Below are 18,480 nucleotides of genomic sequence, written 5' to 3' on the forward strand. Positions count from 1 at the left end.
ACCCCCCAGCCTCCTGGTAAGTCATCCCAGACTCTCCCCAGCTATCCCATAACTCTTCCCACGGACCCCAGATAATCCTCTTGCCGTTCCCTGGACCCTACTAACCTCTTCAGGCCTCAGGAACCTCCCACTCCTGCTTGCTTTGCCTACTCCCAAAGCTCCATGCTGGTGGCTCAAATCCCCTCCCCCCATTCTCCCTCCCCAGTTGTCACTAAGGCTCTGCCCATTCCAGATAAACTTGGTGTCAAGGACAAGGTGCTACTGGGCAGCCATGTCACCAGCTCACTGCCCCCAGCCTCCCAAGACAGGAATGGGGTGTGGAGACCCGAGGTCTGCAGCTTGGGATTGGTGTGCACTCTTGTGATTCCCCCAAGCAGTGAGGGACAGGAACTCTCAGGGCCCTTAAGGGGGGGGGGGGTCATTGCATCCAGCCCTCAGCCCTAAGCAGTGTTCTGTGCAAGCGACAGGATGGGAGTCTTTTCTAGTTTCTCAAACCCTGAGAGCCCATTTCATGTTGTGGTCCACTAGGACCTCAGATCTTCTACTGGATTTCTCCTTCCCCCATCCCACCCTTTCTCCCCCTAAGACCTCTATGAGGGGTAGGGGAATAGCCAGCAAATAAAGAGGGCATGGGGGTCAAACAAGTTCTCATCATCTTTATCCAGCACACTCATCTTTTTTTAAAAACAAAAAAATTTTTTAATTTTTTTCTTTGGGTTTGTACAAGAAATATACAATGTGAAAAATATACAAGTGAAAATGAGGCCATAAACCTGGGTGTGGGGAGGGGCCGCTTGGTCACAAACACAAATAAACAAGACATTTCTGAGTTCTTCCTTTGGTCTGACTACAGCCCCCTCACCCCAGGAGAGAGGCTGCAGAGCTGGAACCTGGGGATCAGATCCCAGTCCCAGCCCTGTCCCCCAACACGGACAGGGTGGGGGCAGGCACATCTGGAGCAGCTGGCGCTGTCTGGCTCGCTCTGGCTTTGGGATGGGAGAGAACGTGGAGATGAGGGAGCCCCTTCCTCTTCTGAGCCCCTGGCTGGGTGGGCTGGTGAGCGCTGGGAGTGAATGGGGTTGGCAGAGTGGCGATGGCGGTAGTTGGGGAGTGAAACAGGTCAAGTGAGTAGGAGCTTCTGGGTGACAGTGAACATGGGGACCACCATCAAGGAGTCTGATCTTGTTCATCTAAGTCATAGGGCAGCCCCGAGTCCTTGGCAGAGGCCCAGAGGCCTGGATCCCAGGGGGACAAGTGGCCCTGGGGCCCTCAGTGGATCTGAGGCTACCCCGCCTGCATTCAGTAGAGTTCCCCACAGAGCTGGATGCCAAGGCCCTAGATTTCGGTGGCAGTGATCTCCTCCAGGCAGATGCAGGGAGCCGGTTCCGCCAGGCCCAGGTCTGCGAGCTCCCGGGCCTCCAGCTCCAGGCTGAGCTGCTGCAGCTCCTGCTCCAGCTGCCGGTTGCGTCGGTACATCTGAATGTAGTTGTGCTGCAGCTGCTTCTGGTAGCGGATCACCTGCTCCTTCTCCGCCTGCCAGGCCAGCCGCTCCCCTTCGAAGCTGTCCCGCTGCTCCTCGCCTCGCCGCCGCTCCCGCTGTAGCTCTGCCCGGAGCCGCTCCACCTGGGCCCGCAGGCTGCCCCCTACCCCGGCTGCTGCCCGCTGTGCCTTGGCCTCATCACTCTCTGCCAGGAGGAACGGGTCAGCGGTGGCAGGTGGCACAGGGGGTTCCCGGAGCCCGGCTGCCTCAGTGTCCAACTGCCCAGCTTTCTCCCGCAGCCGCTCAGCCTCCTGGCGGTGCTGCTGCAGCTCCTGGGAACAGGCCTCCAGCTCCAGCTCCCGTGTTCGGGCCGCCTCCTGGAGACCCCGCGCCCGGCCCTCACTGACCCGCAGAGCTGCCCGGGCCTCCCGCAGTGCCACTCGCAGGGCCACCAGCTCGCTGCCCTTCTGCACCAGCTCTGCCTGAGATTCCTTCAGTTGCTGCTTCAGCAGGGAGATCTCTCCTGACTTCTGGCACACCTTGGGGTGGGAGACAGTTGAAAAGGATGGTGAGAAGGGTTCTCCCGGGGGTCAGGCCCTGACATCATGCAGGACATTTGGGGAGAGGTGGTTTGATCATTTTACCCATTTTACAGATGAAGACACTGAGACAGCTATTAATTGGCTAAGGTGGAATACAGACCCAGGTCTTTTACTTTCAAAACTAGGGTCTTTAAACCATCATGAAGCACCAGCACCCTGGGGACTGGCTGGTGGCAGGTTTTGTAGGAATGGAAGCAACTGAAGGCAGTGCCCACATTTCCAGTTGAGAGGTACTACAGTATCTTGCTGAAAAGCTGAGACATTGGAACTGGACGGCCGGGTTCTCAGATCACCCACTGACTAGGTGTGACCCCGGGCTCCAGCCTTTCTGGGTCTCACTTTCCTCACCTGTAAAATGAGGATGTTAACAGCACTCACTTCACAGGGCTGTTACAGGGATTAGATGATACGCTCTATGTTACACACTTAGAGCAGTGCCTGTTGAGCAGCGAGCACTATATTCTCATTCTTATTATGGGTGGAAAGGCAGTGGATGGCAACATCACTGGCTACGTGAACACTTAGACCAGACCAGTGAGACCTGACGTGGAGGCCCAAGGAGACGCGCACCCAGAAAGGGAGGTCAGAAGGGGAGCCTCATCTCACAAGGGTGAGGAAGGGGCAGTCCGCTGGGGGTGGCAGGCGAAGGGGTGTGGCTGCGCCCCTCCTTTCCAGGCGTACTCCCCCAAAGGCCCTGCTCTCTGCCCATCTTTGTCCGGCCCACCTCCCACTTGGTCTCCTCCAGCCGTGGCCCGAGCTCTCGCTGCTCCCGCTCGAAGGTGGCGCAGCGCCGCTCCAGCTGCTCTCGTTCCTGTAGCAGCTGCGCAAAGTCATCCTGCAGCTGCCGCTTCTCCTGCTGCAGCTGGAACACCTGAAGCTGCAGCAGCTGTCGGGCCCGCTGCGCCCGGGCCGTGCTGTCCTCTCGCACGGCCTCGCGCTCCCGCTGCCAGGGCCGCTGCCGCTCCTCGTACACCTGTGGGCGAAAGGGCAGGCCTGGGTCCTGCTGGCTCCCCCCAGACCTCGAGCCCTGGCCACCCCCAGCTCCCCGATCACCGACTGCCCTGGCGGCCCACCATCCTGGGCTCAGGGAAGGTGAACTCCAGTCGACAATTGTAATAATTACGACACCAACAGCAGCAACTGCTTTTATGAAAAGAGACACAACAACAATGATAGAAAGCACTTATGTGGCACCTCCCAGGTGCCAGGCATTAGTCTAAGCACTTTACACCCTTCACCCTACTTCATCTTCATGATAACCCTGAGGCCAGGAACATCCCCATTTATAGATGAGGGAACTGAGACTCAGTACGACGAAGTAAGCTTGCTCAAGTCTGAAAGATAGTAAATGGTGGTGCTGTGTCCACCACGCTACAGTTGAAGCCAGACAGCTGGGCTGGGGAATGGGGTCACCGTACACCAGCCCAACACCTGCCCCTCAGCACAGACAGAAATGCTTCTTATACCCCCAGCACCTGTGGCCGTCCTGCCATGCCACCCCCGTCACTGCCGCTGACCACACCTGGCACATGGTCACCTCACTCTCGTCCAGACTGTCCCGCAGCTGCTGCAGCTCTGCCTCCCGGTCTCGGAGCTTTCCTTCCAGGACACAATGCAGCAGGGCCTCGTCCGAAGGGGGTGGAGGAGGCGGGGGCGGTGGTGGGGAGCGTTCCCCACAGGAGCTGCTGTCAGGGGAGGCCCGGGGACCGCTGCCCAAGAGCCCCCCTGCCACGCGGCCCCCCAGGGAGCCTGTGCTCTTGCTGGAGGAAGATCGGCCACTGTCTGAGTGGGAGGGCCCAGTGGGGGCCCCTCGGGCTGGCCCAGGCAGTGCCCCCCGTCCAGGGCCGTGGGAAGGCAGGTGCCCGCCTGGGGAGCTGGTGGCTGGCTCGGCACCCCCGGTGCTGTAAGTGGGCAAGCTGGACAGTGAGTTTCGGCCGGAGTCGGACAGAGTCCCCGATGGGCAGCCGCTGGCCCAGCCACTCAGTGTCAGGGGTTTGTCGGCAGCCGAGGAGGAGGAGGAAGAGGAGGAGGAGGCAGGGCCCCCAAACAGCTGCGTTAGGCTGCCTTGGCTCCCCGACAGTCCGGCGGCCCGAGGACCCAGGAAGCTAGGTAGGGATGGTGCCCCTCGCGGTTTGGGCAGCACTGGCTTGAAGGCTGTTGGGCGGATCACAATTTTCTCCATGTTCTGAAATGAGGTGCCATTTGACAATGGAGATGAGCCGCCCAATCTTTCAAAGCCCTTATCATACTCCCTGCCCTCCCATCTGGGGTCCCCAATCCCCATATATTAATAACAAGTGCTACCACTGGCTGAGGGCCTCCTGAGTGTCAGCTTTATGTCAAGCAATTTAAAGGGTTCCTCTCAGATCATTACAACAGCCATACAAGCAAAATATTATCACTGTCTCAAACGAGATGAGGAAGTGGAGGCTCAGCAGAGTTACGGGCCTTGCTCAAATTCAAACACATTGTTTTATGTACAAAACAGTATTTCTTAAGCAGCTAACATTTACTGAGTACATATTATGTGCCAGACACTAGGCTAAACACTTTACAAACATCATTAGATTTAATTCTCATAACAATTCTATGAGAGTTGACCTATTACATCCATCTTACAGATATAGAAACTGAGGCTCAGAAAGGTTAAATGATTTTTCCTGAGGTCACACAACCAGAACGAGGCAGAGTTGGGATGAGAACCCAGGTCTGGTGAATCAGGAGCCCACACTCCTTCCTCTAAATAGGTCTCCAACTTTCAGCTTCTCCAGGGTACCCCTGATTCCACCCAGGCCCCAAAGGAAGGGCTGGTCCTCACCTTCTCAAGCTTTCCAGAGACAGGGATGAGCTTTGGTGGGGGACCGCGGAGATGGGCATTGCGTGCCCGCTGCTCTCGGGCATCTTCAATGTCACTGCTTGGGCTGGGGGGTGACTCTGTCCGGAAGTCCTCATTGATGTAGGTAAAGTTGGTGCCAGGGACAGCTTTCCTGGGGGGCACAGCTGGGCACAGTGGCTCCTGTGCCTCATAGCCACCCCGCAGCAGCCCATCCTGCTGGCGGAAGAAGGTGGGCCCAGAGGGACCGTGGTGGCGGGGAGGAGCAGGCCCCCCGGGGCAGGGCCGGCCTGAGATAAGGCTGCTCACGCTGCCCATGGCTGGAGCTTGTGGGGCAGTGGCGGCCTCAGGAGTGGGCTCCAGTGGTACTGGCAGCGTCTGCACAATGGCCATCGCAGCAGAAGCTCGGGCCTGGCCAAGGGCCTCCAGGGAAACCTGTGAGCAGGGCAGTGGTGTCAGAGTCTCTCTGTCTTGAGCTCCCTCTCTATATAAGGTCCTGAGTCCCTCCTGGTCCTTTGGCCCAGGTCAAACAGCTCCCTGACATCAGTAACAAGCACTGATACCCTCTCTGGGTACCCTCAAGGCATCCTGAGTCTTGGCAAGAACCTCAATTCTCCCTGGGCCCCAAACCACTGCCAGCTCTGGTCTGAACAGGGCTGAGGACTGAATCTATCAAGCAGGGATGATGAGGGAATGGGGCCCCACAGAGGCCAGGACTCAAGTTAGGGAGGGAGCCCTCTCTACCAGCTCCCAGCACCAGTCCCTGGTCCCCTGGGACAGGTGGCCTCATTAGAGGCAGTCTGGGCAACCTCAGGGGTGCAGTCAGCAACTCAGATGGTAATTAGGGAACAAAGAGCTAAGGGTAGGCAGTGCCTAGCCTCCCCTAGCTGGACCTCAGTTTCTCCCAGACAGACGGGTGGCAAGGGTGGAGCTGGTCTAGCAAGAACCCAGAACTCTTAGGGAGCCCACAGATGCCCTCTGGGGTCTCCTGCCTCCCAGAGGTAGATGCAGGCTCATGCTTGTTTCCATGACAACTCCCAGCCTCACCGCACCCAGTTAGGCCTAAAGAAGCCTACACAGGTCCACTGCAAACCTCCATGAAACCTTCTAGCTTTGGACATTCCTCAGAGTAACCCTGAGAGGATGAGGATAGAAGCTCTACCATAACCTCTGGCAGCTGTTCCAAGATCTCACTTCCCTGGGGCCCAGGGAAGAGAGCTCCACCTCCCCAGGCCCTGCTCCTTCCTGGAAGGGGACAGCAAGTCTCCACCCGGAACTCCCTCCCTAGTCCTGAGGCTGAAGACCAGGACTTAGGCATCTGCTGAAGTCATCATGCAGAGCAGGGGCCAAGAAGTAGACAGAGAATTGCGTAGGAGTAGGAGTGTGTGCACTTTACTTATTTGTGCACGTGAAACTGCACAAGAGCATGAATCTAAGCACTGTGTGTGAAAACATCGTAAACGAGTGTGTGAGTATATGTTTGGATAGATGTATTAGTACATTCAGATATACATGCACATACATGTGAACTCATGTGCATATCTTACAAAAGTGTGTGTGTAAATAGGGTTTCTCTCAGAAAATATGTGAAAGTTGCAAATGCATACATAAGTGAATTTGTAGTGTACGAGTGTGACTATATAAAAGAATATGTTTGGTTAGATGTCCATTCACATATACATGAGTTCATGTATCTTACACGAGTGTGTGAATAGGAAATGAGGGTGCACACGTGTGTATAGAGCACTGTGTGTGCATGGGAGCATGTGACAGAGAGGGTGAGAGCCTCGGTTGCATGCAGGGCCAACTCGGTTAGTGGGAGCCTGGTTTTTGTCACTCACTGGAGTGTGGGGAGAGGAGAAACACATTAGTCTTTGCTTGATCTGCTCTCCTTCATTCTTGCTTGTGTTCTGTTAAGTCCACCAGCCCCCCTCCCGGCTCAAGTCAAAAGATCTGGAGAAGCAGGGAGGTGTCCAGATTGAAGGAGGAGGAGCTGGAAGCTGGGGTGGGGGTGACTGGTGTCCACGCAGCAGGGGCAGGGGCTGAGTCTACCCCACAAGTGCCAGTCCTGAGCAAACTCGATGGAACATCCCCCCGGAACACCCCCTCTTCTGCCCCCTCCCAGACCACTCCAGGGTATGGAGGAAACAGTGGGGAAGGGGCTTCTTAGGGGGCCATGGAGGCTGGCATCTCTGTCTGCATTTCCCCACTTCAGTGAGCACAGAGAAAGTGGGAACTGAAAGGAGGAGACAGATTCAGACAGGGACCCAAAAGACAAGAGACAAAGACTGAGAGGCCCCTGGTCAGGCAGACCCAGTGAGCCAGGGGCCCCCCCTAAACCCAGAAGAGACACTGAGCTGGGCCCTGAGAGCCAGACACCCAGGGAGCCAGCGCCAGGCGTCTGGAAAGCCAGGCCCAGCCAGCCCGGCTCCTGCTCTTGGAGCCCGAGAGAGAAGGAGGGGCAAGTGGAGGCTCCATTTTGAGAAATGCGTTTGTGGCTGTGGGAAGGGAACCCCTCGCTCTCCCCAACATCCTTGAGAAACCGCTCCAGCACAGCATACACTCCCCTGCTCAGTGGGCTGGGGGCGGCTGAGGGCTAGGTCCAGCCGGGCCCGAGGGAAGTCTGGCCAAGGTCCAAGCTCCCACAGACCTGTTTTGGGGGCAGAAGAGTTCGGGAAAGTCTCCCCCTCACCAAACTCCAAGGACCATCCAGCGGGATCAAGTCTGGGATCACGAGTTCCCATTCCGAGACAGGAAGCCGGGAGCCCCCAATCCACCCTCCGGAGTCCACCCCACCCCCCGCCCCCCGCATAAAGTGGGGGCAGCTGTGGAATGCCGTCACCCCACGGGACCTCCGCCGCGCAAAAGTTGGGGGCGCCCCCAGGTCGCCTCCCAGCCCCGGCCCCCCCTCACCTCCACCGCGCAGCTCCATGCTCAGCCCCGGGCCGCCCCCAGCGCTCCACAGGCGCGCCGCCCGGCTCCGGCCCGCGCGCGGCCACTCGGAGCGGCCCGGTCCGGCCCGGCCCCGCCTCCGCAGCGCCCCCGACCCGACCCGGCCGGGCCCGGCCCCCGCCCGGCCCAAGTGGGCGGTGCAGCGCGGGGGAGGGTCCGAGGGGCGGCCCCGCCCCCGGGGCGCGGACACGCGCAGGCACCCCGCGTCACGCGTGTCCGGCCGGGCGCACGCAGGGGCTACGCAGCGGGACTCAGGTCCCCTCCCTCCGAGGCGCGGTGGCTGTGTGTCAGGGGGCTCGGTCGGCTCAAGGACTAGGCGGCGGGTCACCCTCTACCCCTGCCCGGGCCCCGGGGCCAGCAGCAGCTGGTCATTGTTCGAGCACAAAGGGCCAGGCGCCCCGGCGGCCGCCCTCCCCCCTCCGCTCCTCTAGTCGATGCCTCCCCGCCCCAGACACACTCTCCAGCTTTGGAGTCCAGAGAGGGAGGCCGAGAGTCAGCTGCCCCCCACCCTGGGCCCTGCGCCCCAGCAGAAGTCGGGGGTCGAGGCTTGGTGGGTGCTTGCCCCACCCCCAGCTGGTTGGAGGAGGCGGGCTTGGATTTGCGGAGGCGGCGCCATCTGGCGGCCCATTCGGAGAACACGCCCAGTCACCCCCAGCCTTGGAGCGGGTGTGGGGGGGGTCCCTTCCCAACTCCCCAGCACTGTAGCCTCTCCCTCGAGAGCCCAGGCCTTCCCCGAGCGCGGCTCTGTGCTTCCCAACCTTCCCTTCGAGTCATTTGCTGAGAGAGAGGTCATTGCTCGGAGAGAGGCAGCCTCTGGGCCCCCAAAAGCTACTGGGGTGAGCCGGTCGAAACCTATAGGCCAAGCCTACACCGGCCTCACAACAGACAACACTGCACTGTCTTCTCAGGGTTTGGGATATTCTCACTGGCAAACAACACAATCTTAACACCCACACGACCTTTCCCACGTTCAGTCTCACACAGCCACAATTACACAGTCTGTTTCATCCACCGCAAGGTTCCATGTCCCTTCTTTCCTTAATCTTTCAGGCCGGCTCACAGAGGTACACTCGGTGTCACACGCCTAGTCGTGCACAAGCTTTCACAGCTGGAGCTCCTTCGCACTCAGTCGCAATCTTAAATACACTTAGTCTCCTAAGCATGTTTCACACTGACAGTCTTATTCACAGTCACAAAGACAACTTCTTAACACATACTCGTATTTCACAAACATTTTACCACACAGACTTTCCTGCAGGGGTCTCTGTGACCTCATCAGGTCAGCTGATGCCCGCACCCCTGGGCAAGGGCAGCCTCCTGCCCCCAACCCCGCCCCCCAGGGCCAAGGCCTGCCAGAGCTCCTCTGCCCCAGGAAGGAGCATCCCCCCCTTCCAGGCCACAGTCCTGGCCGGCTCTCAGCTCTATTTTTAGCTCTCTGGAAAGGGTTGTTTTTCTTTCTTTTTCCCTGGAAAGGGAAACATAGCCCAGCCACCCTCAGGCTCACCCTAGACCCTCTGCCTCACAAGAACAGACTGAGTCCCACCCCCCGTAGAGACCCCCTCTCTTGGCCTTGCCCTGATCCCAGCCTCCTGGGGCACCAGGAGCCTCCTCCCCTTTCTGGCAGCCTGCCCAGAAGCTCAGGCAGCAGCTGGGCTCAGCGTGTGTGTCGAGGTGGGGGGTGGGGCGGGGAGGGAAGCCGAGGGCTGCTGCCCACTCCCTCATTCCCTGGGGGGAGGGAGGGCCGTCCTCCCTTCTACCAGAGGGAGATAGGCCCACTCTGGTATTGAGGGGATGTGTACGCTTATGCATTCTCTGGGGAAAGGGGACTCCCACTCTTGCATGAGTGGGCTTTCTGCTCCTACTTTGGGGGTAGGAGCTCCCTGTTCTGCAAGGAGGGGTGGTAGTCGGAAGGGGACCGACAGGCACTCCCGAGGCAGCTGCTCCCCAGGCTGGAGGACCGGACTGCTGCACACTGCCATCCAGAATAGCGCTCCCCTCGAATACCTTCAGGGATGGGGACACCATATTCCGGAGAAGGAAGGCGAGGAGCTCAGGTAACCCCACCCCAGCCCAACAGTCTCTCGTCCTCCTGCGCTACCCCAACTCCAGAGGGCGTTGTGTTCCCATTCCTGGGGGAGGGCTTATCACCTCCAGGTGGAGAATGGAATACAGCCCGGCACGGTGCCTCGCAAACTCGCTTAGTACCGGGGAGGGAGGTTCCCGCCCTGAGGCCGGGGTTGGGGGAGCACAGCCCACTGGTCTGGGAAGCGATCACGTGCTCAACGCCTGTTTACGTTACGTCTTCACCTGTGGGCGGCAGGGAAGCATGAACCTGCCGAAGTGTCCCACCCGGCCCGCCTCCATCCGCGGTCACTGGGCGGCCCTTTTCTCCCACCCCCGTCAAGTACGCGACAGCAGCGCGCCCTGCCCGCTGGGGGTCCTCGCGGGCCAGTGGCGGTGCTCCACGGACTGCAAGCGTAACTTACTGGGCGCGTCCGCCCTGGAATGCACGTGTGTTCGTTTCCAGTAAGCGCGTGGGTCTGTGTGCACGCGTGTGTGGGCCCATCAGTGTGAGTTTCCGTGTAGGTTCCCTGTTCAGACTCTTCGCCTGTGGCCCCCGGACTGGGATCCCCCTCCTCACCCCAATCCCCAGCTTCCCCAGACCGGGAAAGTTCGCTGCGGGGGTGTGCGGGAGGCAAGAGTTCCCACACCTCCGCGGCCCCACCACTCACTCACCCAGCACCACCTGCACCGCCGTTCCAGCTCCCGCCCGGCTCCTGCTCCGGCGCCCGCACCTCTTTGCCGCAGATCTGCTGGCTCCCAAGCCCGCTCCGGGCTGCGGATTCCCAGCGCCCGCCTGGCCGGGCTTGGTGGAGCGGGGCGGGGCGGCCGAGGCCGCGCCCCCGACCCAGGCAGGGGAGTGGTCTATGCAGCACCCCCTCAACAGCCGACCCAGTACCCAGCCCAGCTGCGGCTCGACGGTGGCCCAAGACTATCCCTCTGGCCTCTGACTTCACAGTTTACTGGATTTGGCTTTTGACTTACGAAGGGACCAGCGGCGCGACAGTTAAGCTAAACTACCTGGCAGCCCTAACCAAGTTGTCAATAGGGCTTTATTGCCACCTTCCTCTGCTATGTAGGGAGCCCAACCGGGTCTACTCTCAGCCCACTCCCCAGACTCAGGGAAAACCCCTGGGAAGCAGACAAAGAAGGCTCGGGTTTCACCAAAACAGACCCCGCCCTTTCTCACACACACCTCGGGGTTGGGGCTGCCCGAGCAGAACAGCACCTTCCCCCTCCCCTGGAGTATGTGTCTGCCCAGGTGAGCAGGATTGCCAGTTCTGGCCCCCCACAGAGTACGGCCAGGCTTCTCTTAGGCTCATAAAGTTCCACCCACAGACACAAACAGGAAGTTGACCTGTATTACAGGGAGGCACCAAGGGCTCCCTCCGTGGCATTCACGGCAGCCTGTGGGAGGGCAGATTGTTATGTCTACAGGTATCTGGGCCATATTTGCAGCCTGAGTACTTGGTTAACAGGAGTCCTGTGAGTTTAGTCCCTTCCTAAACCCATCCCCAGTAAAGGGATGGAGGACCAAAGCTGCTCTCCTCACAGCCAAGTGTGACAATGAATCTGAGGCCAAGGCTGCAAATCCAGCTGGACTGTGCTGGGCAATGCGCTCCCTGCGCTCTGAGGAAGATTCTTAATGTCCAACTGGGTACAGGCAGAGAACTGGTTCCAGCCCAGGCAATTTGCCTCAGTTCCCTTTGGCTGGGCACTGGGACAGTGACTCCCAGGAACCTTACACAGGACCCAGGGATTAACTACTGCTTTCTAGGCTCCAGAGACTCCTGAACATACTTTGGGCGAATTTTGGTGTGAGGAGTTTAAGACACGTGTGGAATGGAATGTGTGTGTGTAAGGGGTGGGGCCGGGGGAGCCTTAGCTTCCCCTCCGCCCCACCATTCTGGTTTGTGCAGTGTGGGGGTATCTGCTAGGAGGGCGGGGCAAGACAGGCAAGCGTGTATCTGTCCCTCTATCCCCAGTTCACAGAGACCTCACAAAAGTCCCCTAATGGAAATCCCTAAAGGATTTCCTGAGAACACACCAGGCATCCTGCAGAGACCAGAATGTGGAACCCACATCCTTATAGGTAGGATTGACCTGGTGGTGTGCATCTGGAAGGCATGGCTGACGTTCAGAGTTATAGACCCTGGATGAGGCCTAGACCAGCCAGCGGCTGGGAATGATTACTGCGGGATTAGGAGGCCTGGCTCCAGCCAGTCTAGGAGAGACCCCCAAGAAGGGAGGCCCTAGAGGAGGTCCCCCCTCCCTTGCCCCAGAGAACAGCTTTGCTCCAGGGTCTGTTTCAGGAGACAATTGTAGCCACAGTTCTCACACACAACAGACCAGAGACCCCAGACCATTCCACAGGGTTCCAGAGCCCCCTCTTAGGTTGGCAGGGAGATCTTGATAAGGCAGCCCTGCTTCCAGGAAGCAGGACCCCCCGCCCCCTGCATTTACAAAAGGTTTCTCCCCAGCCCTCTTAGAACATCTTGCATTCTCATCACTCTTGCAGGCAAATCTAAAGGGAAACAGACTTGAGGATATCAGAGGAAGTGAGACGGGAAAGTGTCATCATTTAGCAATATTTCTGACAGGGTCTCTGGACAAGTTATTTTATAATCTCCTTCAGGTTTTCTTAAAAATGAGGAGTCCTGTACCTCTCCCCAAAACTCCAAAATTAGAAATGCCTGTGTGTGTGTCAGGATTGGGGAGAGAGTAGCGTCTTAGGTTCTGCATTTTTTAAACAAAAGCCCCAGTTCTGACATACACTAACAGAAGAGAAACGCTGAGAGGGTACAAGAGGAGGGAAGTGGACGGGGGTGGGGCCAGATAAGAATATGCTAAGCCTGAGTCCACAAGGCCAGTGAGTGGCTCATATCATAGAGGGACAGCTGGTCAGGCAAGGCCTTAGGCATGGGGCCCAGTGACCCACACCTCTGCCAGGGTTCACATGGAGATCCTCAGGGAAGACCAGGGATAAAGAAGCACCATCATGTCTTCCCTAGGCCATGGAGAGGTGTTAGGGTGTGCATATATGAGGACTCTAATGCCCCTGCTTTCTTGGCAGTGCAGCTCAGATGGGGTGGGGAGGGGACCTATCCACTCCCAATTCAAAGCAAGAGGAAAATCCAGTTAAAGACTGGGGAGACACCTGGTGGTCAAATAAGAAAAAGCACAGAAACAAAGGCATTGAAAAAAAAATTTTTTTTCTCAGTAAAACTGGAAAGGCTCTACAAAAAGTCATGATTGTGTCCACTCCAGCAGTCCAAGGCAATACACCATGGAATGAGTGTCTAGATGGCAGGCACTCTGGGCTTACAGCTCCGTTCCATGGCTCTCTTCCAGGCTTCCACCTTTGTAGCTGGTCTTGGTATTATGAGGGCTAAGCACCTAGATCCAATGGTAGTAAGCACCACCTCAGGGTAGGCTCCACAGTGGGGAGCAGAGGAGCTTGGTATCCACCATGTCACCCCTTGGCTCTGAAAGCCTGGGGTGGAGTTTTGGCAAGAAGTCTCCTATTCTCCTCCAGGTTCAGGGGGCCTGACCCCATGGCTTTGACCCCAACTTGCTCATTTCCACCTCAGGGCCTCTGTATTTACTTTTCCCTCTGCCTGGATTCCTCTTTCTCCAGATGTTTACATGGCTCAATCCTAGTTCTTTAGAGGCCCCGGCTCAAATGTCCTCTGCTCAGAGACACCTTTTCAGATCTTAACCTAAACTAGCCTGTAAGCACTATCACATTACTGTATTTTTTTCCTTTAAAGCATTTTTCACTGTCTAAAACTGTTTTGTATGTATTTATTCATTGCTTATTTTGTCTCTTCTACCAGATTACAGGTTCCATGGAAGCAGGGACCTCATCTGTCTTGTCAGTGCTATATTCCCAGGATCTAGAACAAAAGCCAGCTCACAGTAGGTTCTCAAATATTTGCGAAAGTGAATTCCCTTGCCATGGAACCCTGCCCTAGGCTAGGCCCCTCAGACTAGAAGGGCCCATAGCTCACAACTACAGGACAGAGACAGCTCCAGCAGAGGAATAAGAAAGAATCTCTACCCCAGCCTGTCCTGCCAGGCTCATTTCAGCAACCAGCCCTGCAATACCTTCACCTTGAAGGCTTGGAGAGGTCTGGCTTGTAGGGGTTGGGGGCCTGCTCAGAGCAAGGCTCAGAGATCTGGGGCACAGCCCCCTTTTTGCCAGAAGAGGGCTTTTTGGCCACTAGCCCATTATCATCCTTGATCTTCTTGAGCCGGGCCTTGCTCTTTGGTGGTATGGAGAAGGTGAGAGAGCTCTTGTTGAATTCAAGTGGAAAGACACCTACGTTTCCATCAAAGCGGTTCTTGGACACCTGCAGATACCGTTTCCCTGGCCCAGTTACCAGCTTCCTGTCCTGTAGGATCAGAACATTGTCTGCTTCCTGGCTTGCCTGGGGGAATAAGGGGCAGAAGGAGGAAGGAGCAGTGAGAAGACATATGAGAGAAGCACAAAGGAAGGTTGAAGGTACGTGGCGAATAGAAAGAATGGGGGAAGGAAACAGTACCTCCCCCATCACCAAGCTCTTTGAACTACTGATCACAATGCTGGGGCCACCTGAGTCTTTCAGTTCCCTGACAACCCTGTCCCAGATTGTGTACATGCTGTTCCCTCTGCTGCTAACACTTCTAGCTCCGCAGCTCACCAGCTCACTCAGCCTGAGCTCCTTATCGTTTAGCTCCCAGTCTAAATGTCACACTTCATCAGAGAGACCATTCTTGATCCCTGTAAATAAAAAAAGCACCATCATCTTAACACTTCTGTGTTATTCTCTTCCCCACTTCCATGCCTGTTCCATTGTGGCACATAGTTTGTGTTCCTTGCCCTGTATTCCCCGTGCCCAGCCCAGGCACTGTGTACCACTGGAAGCTTCAGGATCAGGCTGGTCCTGATGCCAAGAGGCCCTCCCACTTATTTGCTTATTTAACACGAACTGTCTGCCAAAACCCAACCCAACCTTTGTTGATACCTCTTCTAGGAGGTCTCCCTAGATGTCCCAGGCTCACTCAGATGCCTTTTCTCTTTTCTCTCCAAATACTTGTGCTGCCTATCGTAGCTCTTATCATACTGAGTTGTAATCACTGTCTCTTTTTTTTTTTTTCTGGCTGCACCATGCAGCATGTGGGATCTTAGTTCCCCGACCACGGATCAAACCCCCGCCCCCTGCATTGGAAGCTCGGAGTCTTAACCACTGGATTGCTGGGGAAGTCCCTCACTGTCTCCTTCTTCTCCCCACAGAAGATGTGAGTTCCTGGAGGACAAAAAGGGCAAAGGACCAGCCATTATCAGCCTTTGTATTCTAGCACGTGTATTCCTTATGTCATGGCCCCAGAGGCAGCTGCCTCCTGCCTGTTCCAGATGAACAGTCAAGATGATTTACGGCTGAATGAAGTCTGACCCTGGTCACACCTGCCCCCCTTTACTCTCCATAGCTTGAGCTCCTCTAAAGCCCACTCACTTTGGCTGAGCCAAAAATGGATGCTGTCTGTAGTTCTTTATCATCATCCTCCTTCCGGGGGTGAATGACCAGTGTCACATGGCAGCTGCTCTCTGTCGCAAACTTCCGAAAGGCCCCGACGATATAGTCTTGAGCTGCAATCCTGCCCAACAAAGCAAAGAGGTTACCAGACACAGAGTGACAAGAACAAACACATACTCCTGATTTGTTCACACACAGAGTGACAAGAACAAACACATACTTCTGATTTGTTCACATCTCCCCACAAACCACCACAACCTCACTCTACTTCCCTCTACCCAAGGACTCACACTTAAGTCCCTGTCCATACTTCCCACTGTCACACCCCATACCTCTATAAAGACAGAAATACATATGTGGTGGTATATGCCTGCACATATGTCAGAAAACAAGAGTAGAGTGTGTTAGCCCAGAGGCCAGCTGCCTGAGAAGATGTGTGTTTAAGTGGGTTACAGCTAGACAAGAGGAGGATGTCACCTGTCTGTGGACAGCTGCTCATGACCCATCATGAATTGCAGATTGTCGATGACCACATGACAAATGTCATAAACGTAGACTGCATGTTGCATTGTGTCTATTACAGTCCTGGGAAGAGAAAGAGACAATGAATTCAAGAGTCAGTTACAAGTAATCTCCAGACCATGGCGTTAGAAAACTCTGTTGGGAGTCTGTTCTCCCGCCCTCCTATTCTTTGAAAGCTGCAGGCCTGGGAATCTCACCTGATGCTCTGCTGCCCATGAAAAGTCATGAAATAGAGGGGCAGGTCCTCAAAGCGGTCGGCCCACTCATCGTATTTGTCTAGTTGCTCTTCTAGTCGCCCCACAGCAAACTGTGTCAGCATTACCCGGGCTAGTCTCACGTTGCTGATCTCAAAGCTCCCCCATAGCGTGTTCACTCCCTGGGTACACAAATCCAGGGCATACTCACTGATGAATGTTGTCTTTCCACTGCCTGTCGGCCCTGCACAGGGGGTGGAAACACAGACCTGGGTGAGGAAGTAAAGCCCTACGCTTGAAACCAAGACACGCAGAAGCTTCACAGTTGGGAGGGGAAGGCGCCTCTTCAACATTTACTGTGCCCCAAGCCCACGTGCTTTAGTCATCTGATCACCTCCACCCAAACCCGCCCAAGCAGTGATTTCCCAAAGGGTCACCTGTGAAGACCGTCAGCTCGCCCTTCCGATGTCCCTTCAAGAGACGATTGAGGTCTGGGAAGCGGCTCCAGCGAACGCCAGCTGCCTGCTCCACATTTGACAGTTCTCCTAGCACCTCCTCCCGAAGCTGCCGGAAAGACACGATAGACTTGTGCCAGGCAGGCAGGGCAGTACGCAGAATACGAGAAAGATTCAAGCCTTGGTTCAGAGCCTCCAGGGGAGGGGGCTGCTTGTCCCCAGGCCGCACCAAGGAGCATCGTTTGGGGTTCAGTTTCCGGGCAAACAACTTGGCAGCTTCCCAGGACCGAAGGTCATCCCCCAGCCACAGCACAATGCGACGGAACTGTTCAAGGTAAGGAAGCAAGGCGGGGGGTAAGCAGGCTGTTCCTCGGGGTAGGGCAAGGGTGGGCAGCCCTGTGGACTGGTTCAAGGCCAGGCTGTCCAGCTCACGACTCGTCAGTACCACCTCAACATCTCGACGACCGATCAGTGGTAACCCAAACAGGTTGTGGTAGGCACCAGGCCGGGGAATGGTGGTCTCTACGTAGCGCACTCTATTGCCCTGGCCTTCAGCCTCTAATAGCTTCAGGCCTCGTAATCCCAAACCTCCAGGGGAGAACCAAGGGAAGACAAGGCTGTGAGCAGACCGCAGATAGCGCACACTGAAACGCTTGAGTGTGTCATCTGTCACTCTGGTGAGGCCAAACATCACACGAGCCAGCTGGGCCTCTTCTGATTCAGGCAGCTCCCAGAGCGGTATGGCGCGGTCCCAGATCCTCCGGACCTCCTCACTGTCCTCAGCTTCTGGGGCCTCACTAAGCAGGACCCCTTCTCTGGCTCCATCCCCTCGCCCCTCCACGCTGGCCTGGAAGTCTTCCCAGTTCCCCTCTGCAAGGCTGGTCATGCAAAGAAAGCGGCCTGTGGTCTTGTCAATGAAGAGGCTGAAGGAAGTGGCAGCACCAGTCTGGTCCTTGAGCTTGGAGGTCCGCACAAAGGGACTAGGTGCCCGCAGGCAGCTGTGCCCATCCTGGAAGGGGATCCCACGCGCCCGCAAATACTGGCGGATTTCAGTTGCAGTTACAGGCAACACTGGTACCTCCAAGGCGGGGAGAGCCTCCTTCCTGTACCGTCTGCGAGGAGGGCCCGGGGCCAAGCTTCGGGGCAGGCCCCTCCGTCCCATCCACGCCCCACGAAGAGGCAGCAGGATACGGAGGGGGTACCCACTTCGGAGGAGGACCCACATTCCTAGTCAAACAGCTGAAATCACTGCTTGAAATGCCTCAGGTGCCCGGTTCGGGTGCCTTCACAACTAGCTCAGACCCTAGGGATCCTGAACGCAGCTCTCTTCTCCCTGAATCCTCTTCAGCCCCTCTACATGGCCACTTCACGACCCTTTCATATCCGCGTGCCTCTGGCCGGTTCCCTAGCCCTGCGGTCCTCCACAGCTGCTCCCCCGCCGCCTCACCTCTGCAACCCTCCGCGCCGCCCCTCGCCGATGCGGTTTCTCTCGATCACCTCCTCGCCACTACCGCCCCTCCACTGCCCCTCCTCGTCGTCCTCATCTCTGGGGCCGCCTGCGTCCCCTCCGTGGTCCCTCTCCTCTGGGACCCCTGCTAGAGGACCGCTCCGCCGCTCCTCCCCTCAAGGGGACTCCAGGCGAGCTGAGCGCCACTCCGCCGCTTCCACCGAGCTCCGCGCTCAGAGGACTCCCGCCGCGCCTGCGCCGCGTGGTTTCCTCGGCTCCACTGCTAGGAGGTCCGCTGCTCCTGACGCCGGCCCTGGGTCACCACTCTCGTCTCGCCCCTGTCGCCTGCCACATGGGTCCCTCACGCGCCACTAGCCATGACCTCGGAAACAAAACTGCCGCGGCGCGAGTGTCCCCG

The 18,480-nt window shown here is 57.1% G+C and overlaps 2 protein-coding genes and 1 long non-coding RNA gene across 9 annotated transcripts; 1 reads left to right on the plus strand and 2 right to left on the minus strand.

Moving 5' to 3' along the window:
* Positions 1 to 641: 641 nt before the first annotated feature.
* Positions 642 to 10,737, minus strand: LZTS2 (leucine zipper tumor suppressor 2). Of its 4 annotated transcripts, none has more exons than XM_057734321.1 (5): positions 7,829 to 7,981; positions 4,901 to 5,350; positions 3,605 to 4,267; positions 2,807 to 3,055; positions 642 to 2,019 (listed from the first exon to the last, which is right to left on the minus strand). In XM_057734321.1, exons 2-5 carry the CDS (start codon positions 5,306 to 5,308, stop codon positions 1,336 to 1,338), a joined length of 2,004 nt encoding a protein of 667 aa, XP_057590304.1. In that variant the 5' UTR covers positions 5,309 to 5,350; positions 7,829 to 7,981; the 3' UTR covers positions 642 to 1,335. The 4 variants fall into 4 exon arrangements, with proteins under 4 accessions (XP_057590304.1, XP_057590306.1, XP_057590305.1 ...); XM_057734323.1 differs by lacking the exon at positions 7,829 to 7,981 and adding an exon at positions 10,604 to 10,737 and having other exon boundaries at positions 892 to 2,019; XM_057734322.1 differs by having other exon boundaries at positions 892 to 2,019; positions 3,620 to 4,267.
* On the plus strand, positions 9,669 to 15,745 carry LOC130853115 (uncharacterized). 2 transcript variants are annotated; one of them, XR_009053669.1, is made up of 3 exons: positions 9,669 to 9,921; positions 13,765 to 14,432; positions 15,204 to 15,745. It is a non-coding gene; the product is annotated as an uncharacterized LOC130853115 (long non-coding RNA). The 2 variants fall into 2 exon arrangements; XR_009053670.1 differs by lacking the exon at positions 15,204 to 15,745 and adding an exon at positions 15,084 to 15,155.
* TWNK (twinkle mtDNA helicase) lies at positions 13,123 to 18,466 on the minus strand. 3 transcript variants are annotated; one of them, XM_057734317.1, is made up of 5 exons: positions 16,598 to 18,466; positions 16,164 to 16,404; positions 15,922 to 16,029; positions 15,424 to 15,565; positions 13,123 to 14,358 (listed from the first exon to the last, which is right to left on the minus strand). In XM_057734317.1, exons 1-5 carry the CDS (start codon positions 17,838 to 17,840, stop codon positions 14,038 to 14,040), a joined length of 2,055 nt encoding a protein of 684 aa, XP_057590300.1. In that variant the 5' UTR covers positions 17,841 to 18,466; the 3' UTR covers positions 13,123 to 14,037. The 3 variants fall into 3 exon arrangements, with proteins under 3 accessions (XP_057590300.1, XP_057590302.1, XP_057590301.1); XM_057734319.1 differs by having other exon boundaries at positions 16,164 to 16,342; positions 16,598 to 16,721; XM_057734318.1 differs by lacking the exon at positions 13,123 to 14,358 and adding an exon at positions 14,375 to 14,690.
* Between the last annotated feature and the right edge of the window lie 14 nt (positions 18,467 to 18,480).

This window comes from Hippopotamus amphibius, chromosome 5, assembly GCF_030028045.1.
Source record: "Hippopotamus amphibius kiboko isolate mHipAmp2 chromosome 5, mHipAmp2.hap2, whole genome shotgun sequence".
In the NCBI taxonomy this organism is placed as follows: domain Eukaryota; kingdom Metazoa; phylum Chordata; class Mammalia; order Artiodactyla; family Hippopotamidae; genus Hippopotamus; species Hippopotamus amphibius.

What these genes read in the sequence shown, in the direction of transcription:
- LZTS2 (XM_057734321.1), bottom strand. Translation starts at nt 5,308, where the DNA reads ATGGCCATTGTGCAGACGCTGCCAGTACCACTGGAGCCCACTCCTGAG. An exon ending in TCTCTGGAAAGCTTGAGAAG is followed by an intron (nt 4,268 to 4,900) that starts GTGAGGACCAGC and finishes ACCTCATTTCAG; the next exon opens with AACATGGAGAAAATTGTGAT. An exon ending in TGGAGGAGACCAAGTGGGAG is followed by an intron (nt 2,020 to 2,806) that starts GTGGGCCGGACA and finishes TCCCACCCCAAG; the next exon opens with GTGTGCCAGAAGTCAGGAGA.
- TWNK (XM_057734317.1), bottom strand. Translation starts at nt 17,840, where the DNA reads ATGTGGGTCCTCCTCCGAAGTGGGTACCCCCTCCGTATCCTGCTGCCT. An exon ending in GAGCAGCTGTCCACAGACAG is followed by an intron (nt 15,566 to 15,921) that starts GTGACATCCTCC and finishes TTTGTTGGGCAG; the next exon opens with GATTGCAGCTCAAGACTATA. An exon ending in CCATTTTTGGCTCAGCCAAA is followed by an intron (nt 14,359 to 15,423) that starts GTGAGTGGGCTT and finishes TTATTCCCCCAG; the next exon opens with GCAAGCCAGGAAGCAGACAA.